General features: G+C 38.2%; 1 protein-coding gene across 1 annotated transcript in view; it reads right to left on the bottom strand.

The window, feature by feature from the left end:
- Positions 1-12,180, bottom strand: part of Adgrv1 (adhesion G protein-coupled receptor V1) — a 546,923-nt gene that overhangs the window by 503,594 nt on the left and 31,149 nt on the right. Inside the window, exons 2-9 of the mRNA XM_052743671.1 lie at positions 10,396-10,577; positions 7,851-8,000; positions 7,412-7,507; positions 5,343-5,447; positions 4,190-4,303; positions 1,824-2,389; positions 1,257-1,527; positions 430-759 (exon numbers count right to left, since the gene is read on the bottom strand). Of these exons, the coding sequence (XP_052599631.1) occupies positions 430-759; positions 1,257-1,527; positions 1,824-2,389; positions 4,190-4,303; positions 5,343-5,447; positions 7,412-7,507; positions 7,851-8,000; positions 10,396-10,575 (1,812 nt within the window). The 5' untranslated portion in view covers positions 10,576-10,577. The remainder of the gene's footprint in view (positions 1-429; positions 760-1,256; positions 1,528-1,823; positions 2,390-4,189; positions 4,304-5,342; positions 5,448-7,411; positions 7,508-7,850; positions 8,001-10,395; positions 10,578-12,180) is intronic.

Genomic DNA, 12,180 nt, shown 5'->3' with positions numbered 1-12,180 from the left:
GTGAATCCATCTCCTGCGTCCTGCTCAGCAGCCTGTGCAGTTACTGTATGTATTGCAGTCTCCTTGCATTTCCAACTGGTGTATTGTTAGTACCAACTGGCTGAAATATTTATTTCAGCAGACTCCTCCCTTATTCAGATCTGGGAGCTGTGGGAGGTGCCAGCTCTTAAGGGACACTCTACCAGAGTCTTTTGTTTTGCTTTTTCTTGTTTGTTTTCCCACAGTTCAGTATGTAACCAAGGCTGACCTCCCCCTCACCATCCTCTTGCCTTAGTCTCTGGAGTGCTGGGGTTACAGGTGTGTACCGCTATGCCAGCCCTAAGTAGTTTCAAAGAACAAGGAGAATCTAAATCATAAATAAGAGCAGAATAACTGTTAGCTGTATTACACAGACAACCAAAATGGAGATTATTTTCATCATCAAAGTACCTGCACTAGGAAGTGGGCCTCATTCTGCAGGAACGCATCATTTCTTATTGGTAATTTTGTCGTGACTTGATGGTTATGTTCTGGGAAAATGAGGCTGCCTCTCCTGGATGCATTTAAGATGCCGTCTTTTGCTCGCAAGGGGTCCACAGCTCCAGCGGGAATATAGAGTGCAGAATAAATCACCTTCACATCTCCTTTGGTTCCCCCTAGTCTCATAAAACTCAAGGATAAGCACCGCTCGCTCGGACTGCTTTCAATCTTCTGGCTTTCCACGGGAAACAAGGCGATTTCTCCATAAACATTGTCGCTGTCCTGAATGTAGAACAGAAGCTACAAATGAAAGGGTATGGTTAGTGCAGGAGTTTCACAACTGGGATGGTCCAGACGACTCTGGTCTTTATTATTTATGTATTAAATGACCATGTCTTAAACAACCACTTCGTGTAGGAAGAAGAGTAAAAGAAAAAAAACAGTTTCAAAATTTTTCAGAGCATAGAAGTTTTGAAACTTTTTAGATGGTAAAATATTATGTCTGGGGTTAAAGATAGTGTTAAAAGCTTTGGCTAGTGGAGAAGCATACAGTCCCTCGTTCTAACCAATGGGTACAGTGGACGGACCCATTGTTTGTTTGGATTTTGTTGTTGCTGTTTTACTTTGTTATTTTCCGAAGACATTCAGTTGATGAAGAGAAGTAACCACCCCTTTGGCAAAACCAGAATTCTTCCTGCCACACAGAACTAAGCATGCATTGAATCTGTACCCTGAAATTCTTCAGCGCTTTTGTATCACAGAGGTATGGACAGGAGTGGAGCATGACAAATCCCCACCTGTGCTGGCTCGCTCACTTCAGCACCGCCTTGTGTCGTGTGAGGCAGGATCTTAAGGAGGTAAACTTCAGCCTCTTCTGGAAGGTCGTCGTCAATGATGGTAAGAGGGATTGATGCCAACATCTGCCCTTGTGCAAACTGGAGAGTCCCAGAACTGGGGCTGATGTCTGCTGTCACTGGTGAGGGATCACTGCTGTTCCTTGTCAGCACCCAATTCACAGAAACATCTCCGTGGGTGCCACCATTTCTAACGACTGTGATTTCTTCAAATCTAGAATTGTTTAGAACACATAAGGTCACTATCATGCACTCTAAAAAAGCAGAGACCAACAAAAAAACTAATTAGTTTTAATGGGAAAAAATATAAATATATGGACATAGCCTAAGAACCTATCATAATATGGATTCATTTTAATAATTAAATCACATTAAAAAGAAATCAGTAAAGCAGTTACAGAGGAAATGGCACATGCTCTCACAGCTCAGCCTTGTGTCAACACTACAAAAATTAAATCATGTAACAGTACAATAAAGTCATTATGGTTGTGAGTTCAAAGTAAATTATACCTGGAAGCTTTATCTTCATCGATTATAACTGGCCTTTCAAACAAAACACTATTGAATGAAAGAACTCCATAAGGTTTGTCGTTTGGCTTAATGGTGACCTGTACCGTAGAAGGACCCACCAGCACAGCATCTCCCTGCAAGGTGTTCTTTAGTAACATTATGTGAAATGATTCAGCTATCTCTGGTATGGTGTCATCAATTATTTGAAATTTCAAGTGTGATTCATGAATAAAAGGGGGAAAGATAACAGTGGTGTTTGGCTGAAGATCGATGAAGTCTACATTTTGCTGGGCATGTGCTGTTGAATCCCCAGTCATAACTTTATATCTGACTGAAACTTCGGATTCATCGGCTCCAATCAGGTTTCCATCGCTGTCCTTCCCACGGAGCACTGGAATAGTGAGGATGTGGTCATCCTCGGGAATCAAGTAGACACTCTGGATGAACGTCACAGGACTGTCGTTCTTCCTCACGGTGATTTCAACCGAACTCCGGGAGACGTTCATCTCTGCCCCTCCTTCTACACTTTTCAGCTGAATCAAAAACACTTCGTCATTTTCTGGCACCTGTCACAGGATATAAACAAAATATCATTAGGCAAAACACCTACAAACAGGCCCAAGTTTTACAAAGGAGTGTGTTTCATAGACATAGGAAAGGTAAAAGTGAGAAAAAATGGTAAGTGGATCATTTGGACTTCACATACTAAAATATCTTCCAAATGTTAATTTATTTTCAGTTAGGATGGAAAATGAAAATAACTTAATAAAGCAATGGTATGAAGAATTAATGATGAATATTTGCTTCTTTGGGTCTTGATCAGAGTTGAGAAAACTATAAAATACACATAGTAAAAGGGGGAATAAATCCTTGTCAATTTTAGAACATTGGTGGGGTCATAAAGAGTATTCAAAGTCTAACAATGCCCTAGAATCTGGAAAGTACACTAAATATCAAATAGTTCCTTCATTTCAGCGTATGAATTTCTCTCCCATCTCTCTATGTGATTCTAATTCAGGAGTCAATTCTATGATATTAAGAGAACACCATGCCTCTCTGGAGAATGGCCCAGAAGAGTCATTTCTTGACAAAATACTAACATTACTCAAGAGGATAGTTTTTTATAGCTTACAGAAATCCTGGCGCTACTCTCCAGTATGCCTTCCTGTTCAAGCTTTGCATTCACTGAAAATTATATTTTATGAATAAGAGTGAAAATCCACATCATTTTTACCTCCATCAGTAGCAATACAACAAAGTAAAGATACTTCTCCCAAAATATACTACTAAATCTTTTAGATGCACAAGATCAGTAATTAATTCCTTGTACACAGATCATAAACTATGATTGCTCTAGGACCACAGAGGAGAAAGCTTTTGTTGATCTCTTGAACTAGAAAAACAAAGGTCATCAATGCTACCAAATATTTCAGGTTTTTCCAGAGCAATCTACCATGCTAAAGTATTTAGTGCATTTTCTTCTTTAAGTATTGTTGGTGCTTCAGTTACAGATTTCTGTCTGTCTTTCCTGTCTTCACTTCTTTAACAATACCTGGATTCCTTTGTAAGTTTATTTTTTTTCTTACTGGCCATGAGGAGCGTCTTTGTACACTACTGCTCAGATTTAGGGTTGTCTCTGCAACTGAGTCATGGCATATATCTAAATCCTCAGTCACACATGAACTGTGACTATAAAATCTTCTTTAGGACAGTGAATCTAAAAGTATGTAGAGAAAGAAGCCATCAGGACGGCTCATCAGTTAAAGACGCCATAAAGGCTGGTAACCTGGAACTGATTCCTAAAACTATGTGTAAAACGCACATGCATGTATGCACACATACTCTAGTAAATAAATATTTTAACCTAAACAAAAAATATCAATTGTAGTAGAATTTTTCTTGAACTTATATTGAAACATGGTTGCTAGATAAGCACCCATATCCATGTTCAAACAGTAAATGATTAATAAAAAGTGTATAAGCATGTACTACAAAATTCTTCAGTCTTTACATTATATTTAGTTGTCAATTAATACTCAAGTTCATTTTAAGACACTGGGGATGGAAGCCAGGGATTTGCACATGGTAGGCAAGTGTCTCCCCACACCTCCAGCCCTGTAGGCACAAATTAATATGACTTAATTTAATAAAATAATAAATTAGGCAAATATTTGTAAGCTGCATCCCCAAATAACAGCTTGCTAACTCATGGCTAAAGTATGAATGGGTACAACACGTTAATGTGTCAAAAGACTGCACTCTTGAATAATTTCAAATAATGAATACAATTTAATATTCAAATAAATGGTTCTCTAGAAATCTCCATCAGAGACCCTGTCTCTTCTACGTATTCAATACTGTCTGACCTCATCATCAAGTACTGTCCAGGTGTGAATTACAGTGGCCCTGCCAGGTGGGAAGGTGATATTTCCTCTAACTGGATTCAAATCTTCTTCAGGAGGATTTGGGCCACCTGATACCTGCAAAGATATAAACAAAACATCTAGAAGCAAAGAGCATTACTGTCACGTCAGCTGGCAAAATTCTGAAGTTTAAGGAGAGCTTACAAAAGTCTTAAGAGCTTGCACGAGAGACCGCCTTTCTAATTAAGTCAAGGTCTGTAATGCCATTACAGGCCTTGACTATGATTATAGTAAACTGTGTTTTCTAAGGTTTGGGATTTTTTTAACTGTTATAATAAACCTGAGGGGAAAGCTGTATAAACGTGTCATCCTGAGAAGAAAGAGATCGAAGACCAGTAAATTCCCTAAAGAAATGGGATCTAGTTCCAGCTCCACCACTGGCTGTGTGACCTCGGGCATGCTGCTTAACAACTCTGCGCAGCATTTTCCTCATCTTTAAAGCAAGAAAGAGAGTATCTACTTTGCAGGGGAGAGGGGAGAATGTGTAACCTCGTTCTCTAAAGTGTTTAGTGAGCAGCACGTGCCTTATCATTAGGTCCTAAATATAAAAGCTGGAACAAGCTCCACCCATGTGGAACTTACAGTTAACAGACAACAACAATGACAAGAACGATAATACGCAGCACAGCATGGGGGTAGCTATTATAGAGAAAAAATGAAGGTCATGAGGGAGGCTGAGTGCTGCGGGCCCAGGACGGCTCTGAATTGCAGCAGTTACCAGGGTAAGGGACAGAGTATATGGCAATACAAAAGGCTCCACAAGTTTTGCTTATAATTGCTTAAACAAAACGGCATATTTAACCATAGCAACAGTTAAAGAAGCAGAGGCCATGGATTTGAAAGAGAGCAAGGGCATAGGAAGCCTGGAGGGATGGGAAGGAAGGGGGGAGTTTCCTGTGAACTTAATACATGCCAGCAGCAAGGGAAACACTTCACTATCAACCATGAAGTTTATAAAAGCAAAAGTATTTGTCTTCAATTAATCTTAAGTAAGTGTGATATTTATCATACAGAAGACTTTGGTTATCTAAATTGCAATCATCTGATACAGACTATTAACATGTTATCATCTAAAATTATTTCAAAATAAACTTACATCAAAAGTCACAGTGACCATTCCATAGGTCCCCTTTTCCCTGATGAGAGTAAGGGGCACAGATTCATTTCTGCTCCTTGGTTCAGCCACTGAGATTGATGAAGGCTATTGGGAAGAGCAAAGGCAACCAGGCATGGATCAGAGGCAGGAGGTGGTAAAAATGACTACCTTAGAAATGCAAATCAATTCAGAGTGTACTCTTACAGTGTGTATTTCTAGCATCGATAAACTGTAGATGACAAAAAAAATGAATTTAGAAGAGCAGTGTAAAGAGAAAACAAAGCATGCAATAAACAAGTTTTCCTGGCATAACTAGCATCTGTTCTAAGGAATCTTGAGGGCTACCCAGCTAAAGGATGATAAATTAAAATGCTCACAGAGCCCAGGAGGTCACAAAGGGAAGTTACGCTCTAAGACCAAGCTAGTGGTTCTCTGGGGCCACTTGTTCTCAAGCACTCCTGCCTCGTAATTAGTCAGAAGGTCACTGAAAAGCAGACAGTTGTTAATGACATTCAGAACCAGAAAGAAAATCACTTCAGAGGGAAAACAGGGAAGACTTCAGATGTTGAAACATGTTGTCTTAGGTTGGCTGAAACACAGGATAGATGAGGGGAAAAGGAAGCGCATGTACTAGGGCAGCAGTGGACATCTCTAAGAGTGACAGTGTCATAGCCATCCGTTAATGGGGATAGGAATACCTGTCTCTATGGTTTGTGATTAGATTCGATGAGATAACTTACATCAAGAGTCTCTCCTGCTTCCTGACACATGCTGAGTCCTCAATAACTGTTGGCTGTTACCATTGTCCCAATGCCATGTTCATTATCAATATAACTGTTGAAAGGCTAGAGAGGGAAGCAGCCTTGAGGACCTTCTGTGACATGGAGCTCATATGGAGTCCGTCAGAGGAGGCATTGCAGCACTACAACCAACCCCAGAGACTAGCACTCATTCCCATAGCATAAGGTGCATAAGGTCAGGAGAAAAAGGGAGGAGAGAGGAGGAAAATAAAAGAGAAACAAGTTTCAAACAAATCGGTATGAGCCTCATGGGTAGTGAAGAAATTAGACGGAGAACTTGTTCCCTGACAATCCTTTCACTCAAGAAGTCCTAATTAATGTAATCAACACTTAGGAATGACAGTACATGGTAGACTACCAAATGTCTACTAAATTTAGGTCATGAAAACACCCCTTTTAATAAGATAACTCAAGCACAAAGACCACATTTATCCGCAGCTTGCCTTGTTTTAAAGATAACTTTACAGAACCATGACATAATGCATACAAGTGCAGGAGTGTTCGAAATGGAAAACGAATAAAAAGCTGGAGGCTGTGGAATCAGATTTCTCGATGTTGCTTAGCAACAGAATTCAAAAAGACTATCAGGAAGATTATTATAGCCTCTAACTTGCTATCCAGATCCAGTAGTGTTGAAGACAACCTTTAATTTCAGCTTAGGAGCTGGAAACATTTTCTCTCTAGGAGAGACCTGTCCTGTGTTTTTGTTTCTAAAAATGAAACCCTCTGAAAATGGGATTCGCTAGAAGAACAAGAACTTGATGAAGGAGGGGCAGTAAACCGAACAGAATTTTAGGAGAGGAGACAGAGTCTTAACTTCCATGAAATATGAATTAATAAGAGAACTGAATATTAGGATATGCAGTTTAAAAGAATATGACTTGATATGAGAATATTCAATATAAGAGAATATGAATTGACATGCGAATTGAATTGGAAGAGCTATCACATCTGCAGGTTAATCTTAAGTTTACTGTAAGTTTTCTCCCTTCACAGTTATTCCAGACGAACAGAAGAGTCTGGAAAACAGGCCAGATTTCCTTAAGTGGCATTGGAAATAAATACATACATACATGCATACATACATACATACCCTTCAGTGTGCAGCAGTGCAAATACACAGAATGCAGAGCACCTACAGAGTTAGTGTCAAGCTTAATCAAAAATCATAACAGACTAGCACTAGCCGACAACAGGAAAGACGGGTTAAAAGAAAACCGACTGTAGCAGTATCTTGCAACCATTACAGTCTTCACACTGTAACCATACCGCACTAAAGGAAATAATTCCAAATGCATTGTCATTGGACAGTATTGTCACAGTAGCAGTCCTTGGCCATCCAAGTTTCACATTTGCTGAGGGTTTCTAAAGTGAAAATAAACAAATTAATAAATTAAATATTAGAAGAAAAATAATCTTTCGGCAGAACTCCTGTCTTCAATTATTAAGAGCATGAATAAACCACCCCTCTCTAAAAATCTATAGGCAGTTAACAGCTTTGGGGGAGGTAGAGATTTTCTTCAGTGACATGTCCACTGGCAAGGAGCACGTGCTCCTATAAACAAACCCTCACCCACGCCGCTGACCACCTCTCAGAGAGATCTATGAAAACCACCGTGATACATATCCCTTGGCTTATCACTAACAGAACAGATTTCCAAGTGTTAAAAGATGTTTTATGAATCAAAGTTGAGGAGAATGAACCTACCTGTAATGTCAGGTGAAAAGTGAAGGTTTCATCAGGCTCGGGAAGATCGTCATCACACACTGCTATGTACACGGTCCTGTTTGTGCCTCCCGCGGGGATAAACGCCGCAGCGTACGTGTCAAAAAAGTCACCAGTGTCTTCGCCATTCAGCTACCACGTGCAAAAGAGAACATCCTCACTTATCGGGGATCTGGACAAGCCAGACTGACCCTCCCGGGAGCAGCTGAGGGGACAGGCACAGATCAAGCGGCACTGACATTTCTAATAGTATAGTCAAAGACGAGCGTTCGGCAACAGGTCTACTCGTCTTCTGAAAAATCATCACAGGCCAGCAAGATGGCTCAGGGGCAAACGTGTCTGTAGCCAAGCCTGATGGCCTGGGGTCCATTCCGGACTCACATGGTGGAAGGAGAGACTGACTTCTACAACTTGTCCTCAGACCTCTACCTGTGTGTCCATAGACACGCATAAATAAATAAATATAAAAATTATTTTTAAAAAAGGAAAATCACAGAAATATATCATTACATATAAAGTAGTTCTTAATATAGTGGAATCAAAGTTAACTGCACACTAATAATTTAATAGAAAAGCAATGCCATTTTCTTCCTCTGTCTCTTAGCTGATTTAGTATAGACTACAGCCTAGCAGGACAAATTATGGCTAAAACTCTTAAAAAGGAGAGGTGGGAAGCAGCTTGTAAATTCAAGGAAATGCTATTGTTCTCCCAATGGGTTAAAAAAAACCCTACATCCAAAACTTTCAACCTGGAATTATACTTACATTATTCACGGCAACTGAAATAGAGACGCAATTTTTTAGCATCTCAAATTATTAATCATTAAAAACCTTCCTAATATTTTAATCTGTGGATGCAAGATTGCTAGTAAGACTCACAGCAGAGTGGCAATTACAATATTGTAAAGGAACAATTCATTGTACAAATTCAAACGACATTTCTTTCACCAGAGCTCAAAATTAATAATTTAACCTCTAGGGAAAATTATTTAGCACAAATGAGAAATAACATATTTTTGAGAAAGTTTAGTCATTGTCTAGTTCTAATTTATTTTAAAAAAGTTTTAAATAGTTGAGAAATCAAAATAAGTTGGAAAGTGTTGAGAGGGTGTTGGATAACTAGTTCTTATAACTTGCTATGGAAAATGGCAGCCTTTCAGAAAGTATTATCAAGAGGGACCGAGCATACATAAAAATACATTAATCTACTCTGTGAAAATCAACCAAAAATACAGGGAAATAGTCATTTATATAAACAATTCTCCAGATGCCATTCACTATAGATGGTAAACCTGAAAGCAACACCAATGAAAAGCAATGGAGAAATGTTTAGAATACAATGATCTAGCAAGAAAAGCAAAGTACAGCAACCTGGAAGAGGTAAACTGCATCAAAAGACTGTCGAACACAGTATACACCAGAACTAGAAACGAAGTCAGCAAATGTATACATAAATGTCAAATTGAACAGAAACTAAGATGTTAAAAATTATAACCCTGGGTTTATTTTATAAGTAGCTTTTCTTTTCTTTTTCTTTTTACAATATTTTACAACGTAATTTAACATTATTTCTTAAGGAATCACTTGAAAGAGCTGGGAGATGGAACAGCTGATAAACGGCCTGCCCTGTACCCATGCAGACTTCAGTTGAGCATCAGGTAAAAAGCCCAGGGTAGCAGTCCACTCAACTACAACCCTAGTGCTGTGGGAGGGGTGGATACCAAAGATCCCTGGTGATAACTAACCAGCCACTCTTGCCAACCAGGGAGTGGCAGGTCCAGTAGGAGACCCTCTCTTTAAAAATAAGATGAGAGTGATACATAGGAACACACGTGACATTGATCTGGCCCTTGCACACATAATTGTGTGTATATGCACCCATATGTACATGTGCACACAAACTAACATGCAATAAACACACACATGTTACTTTTGCTCCCAAAGTTTTAAGTACATTGAGCCTCTAATATAGCAATATCATTATTGGTTATATGACATTGCTTTCTGGATAAAAATAGACACAAACGCATAACATTAAACATCCAATCCTAACAAACTTTATATAATAAAGAATTTACACAATCTACTTAATTTTTAATTAAGTTAATATACTTCATTTCTCCAACAACAATGACTCTAACTGAACTCAGGGTTTCTTTTCCTTTCCTGTCATTTGTATCTTTTAAATATTGCATGTATTTTTATCTAAGTCACCTCACAATGAATGACTAATTATATGATTCAAATTACCCAAAATAAAAGTTTTGTTTTAAAATAAACATATAAATGACATATAAAGATAATTAGCCTTTATCTTTAAAATACACATGTCAAATGTCCATAGTAACACCGGGGCATTCTCTGAACCTCTGACAGACTTAGATACAACAGCTCATTCTCCAGATCATTTCTCAGAATGAAACTCAGACTCGGAACCTCAAACACATAAAAACTTTGTTCCTACTGAAACCAATAATTTTCACATGCATATCATTTTTAAAAACTAGGGCTGTGGTTTTTTTCTTACCGACACAATGGCAGTAATGTTTGCTGGCTTTCCTGTCCTCTCAATGACAAGACGAATAACTGTGGTACTTGTTTCATTAACGAAAAATTCTGTTTGTCCAGCAAATCTTATTTCTGCTTCTCCAAATACAACAGAGATGAGCAAAGCTGACAGGTTTACTAATAAAAATGAAGAGATCATCCCTAGAGAAAATAAGAAACAAAGTCATAAAGCTCAATAATCTATTCTCATTAGATTTTGTTCTCAGTGTTACAAAGAATAATAAGAAATTAAGACAGGCATAAATACATCAACTACTAAAACATCCAACTTCAATGTGAGATGATAGGAGCTAAAAAAAATCATAATTTGTTATGTTTTTCTTTTTATTATTTAAAACTACCTTTTTGCATTTATCTTCTACATCAAGATAATTACAAAGTCAACTTAATTAAATCTGTTTTTTTAATGACCCCAAATGACTTACTATTATGCCCATAGATTAGTGCATCTCTCAACCTTCATCAGAGAAAATTTCCTCTTGCAGTAGATGACAACTAGTCAACCTGTAGATACCATGGAGTACTCAACCCTAAACGGCACTTTCATATCACACCCCTCCCCACAAGGCTTGCAGACCATTGGGAAAGAGGGAAAGGAAAGTTTGTTTGGAGCCAACAGTCAGAAGCAGTGGGTCAAGCAAATGGTGTTGTTCAGACACAAGGCAGTTGTGCATATGCATTCTAGGTGTTCATAAGACCTGCTCAAACTCCAGTCAGACAAAATCCCAGCATGGAGGCACAGAGGTCAACATGAAATCGCACAGTTAGCTCTGGAGCTAATGACATTTGATAGCTGCTGAGTAAGGGAAAGTCTGTTTTCTTTAATGATGTGACTCCTGGTAGGTCAACCACACTCCAGAGCAAGCCCCACTCCTAAGAGCAGCACAATAACACACAGTGGAAACAATAAGGAAGAAAACTCGAAGGTGGTGGGTCTGGAATTGAGGTTAAAGAAGGTGGGAGGAGTTGAGGAGTATGGGTAATCAAAATACATTGTATAAAATTATCAGTTAATAAAATAGTATTTAAATTTAGCCAGGTGGTGGTGGCACATACCTTTAATCCCAGCACTCGGGAGGCAGAGGCAGGTGGATATCTGTGAGTTCGAGGCCAGCCTGGACTACCAAGTGAGTTCCAGGAAAGGCGCAAAGCTACACAGAGAAACCCTGTCTTGAAAAACCAAAAAAAATAATAATAATAATTAAAAAAAATAAAAAATAGAAATATTATTTAAATTTAAAAGCTAAATTTTTGAAAAGGAAGATAAATATCACCAAAAGGAAGATAATTCAGTAACTTGACTTAAACATTATATAATGTATACATTTATCAAAATCCCAGCAAAATCCTGAGAGGAAGCAGAGGCAGGCAGATCTCTGTGAGTTTGAGGCCAGGACAGCCAAAGCTACACAGAGAAACCCTGTCTCGAAAAATCAAAACAAAGAAAAAGAAAAGGAAAATTTTACATCCTAACACATTAATACAAATTATTTTTATTAAAATATGGAAAAATAGTTGCTTTTTTAACTTACTGAAACTTACCATTTCATCTAAGAAAAACCTAAACAACACCATGCAAAAGCAATTAAATCCATTTTTCCTAAATAAAACTTGTTAAGTGACAGCCAAAATTAAATAGTTGAAGATAAACTTTAAAGTTGATTTGATTTCTTGGTTAATGTCTATATTTTCCTTGACTAAGTTTTAAAAATAATTATTTGAAGCTGCCAATCCTTCCAAAAAG

The sequence above is a fragment of the Peromyscus californicus genome, unplaced genomic scaffold (genome assembly GCF_007827085.1).
Source record: "Peromyscus californicus insignis strain IS unplaced genomic scaffold, ASM782708v3 Scaffold_18__1_contigs__length_77618521, whole genome shotgun sequence".
Lineage (NCBI taxonomy): Eukaryota > Metazoa > Chordata > Mammalia > Rodentia > Cricetidae > Peromyscus > Peromyscus californicus.
This window is presented reverse-complemented; position numbering and strand designations above follow the sequence as displayed.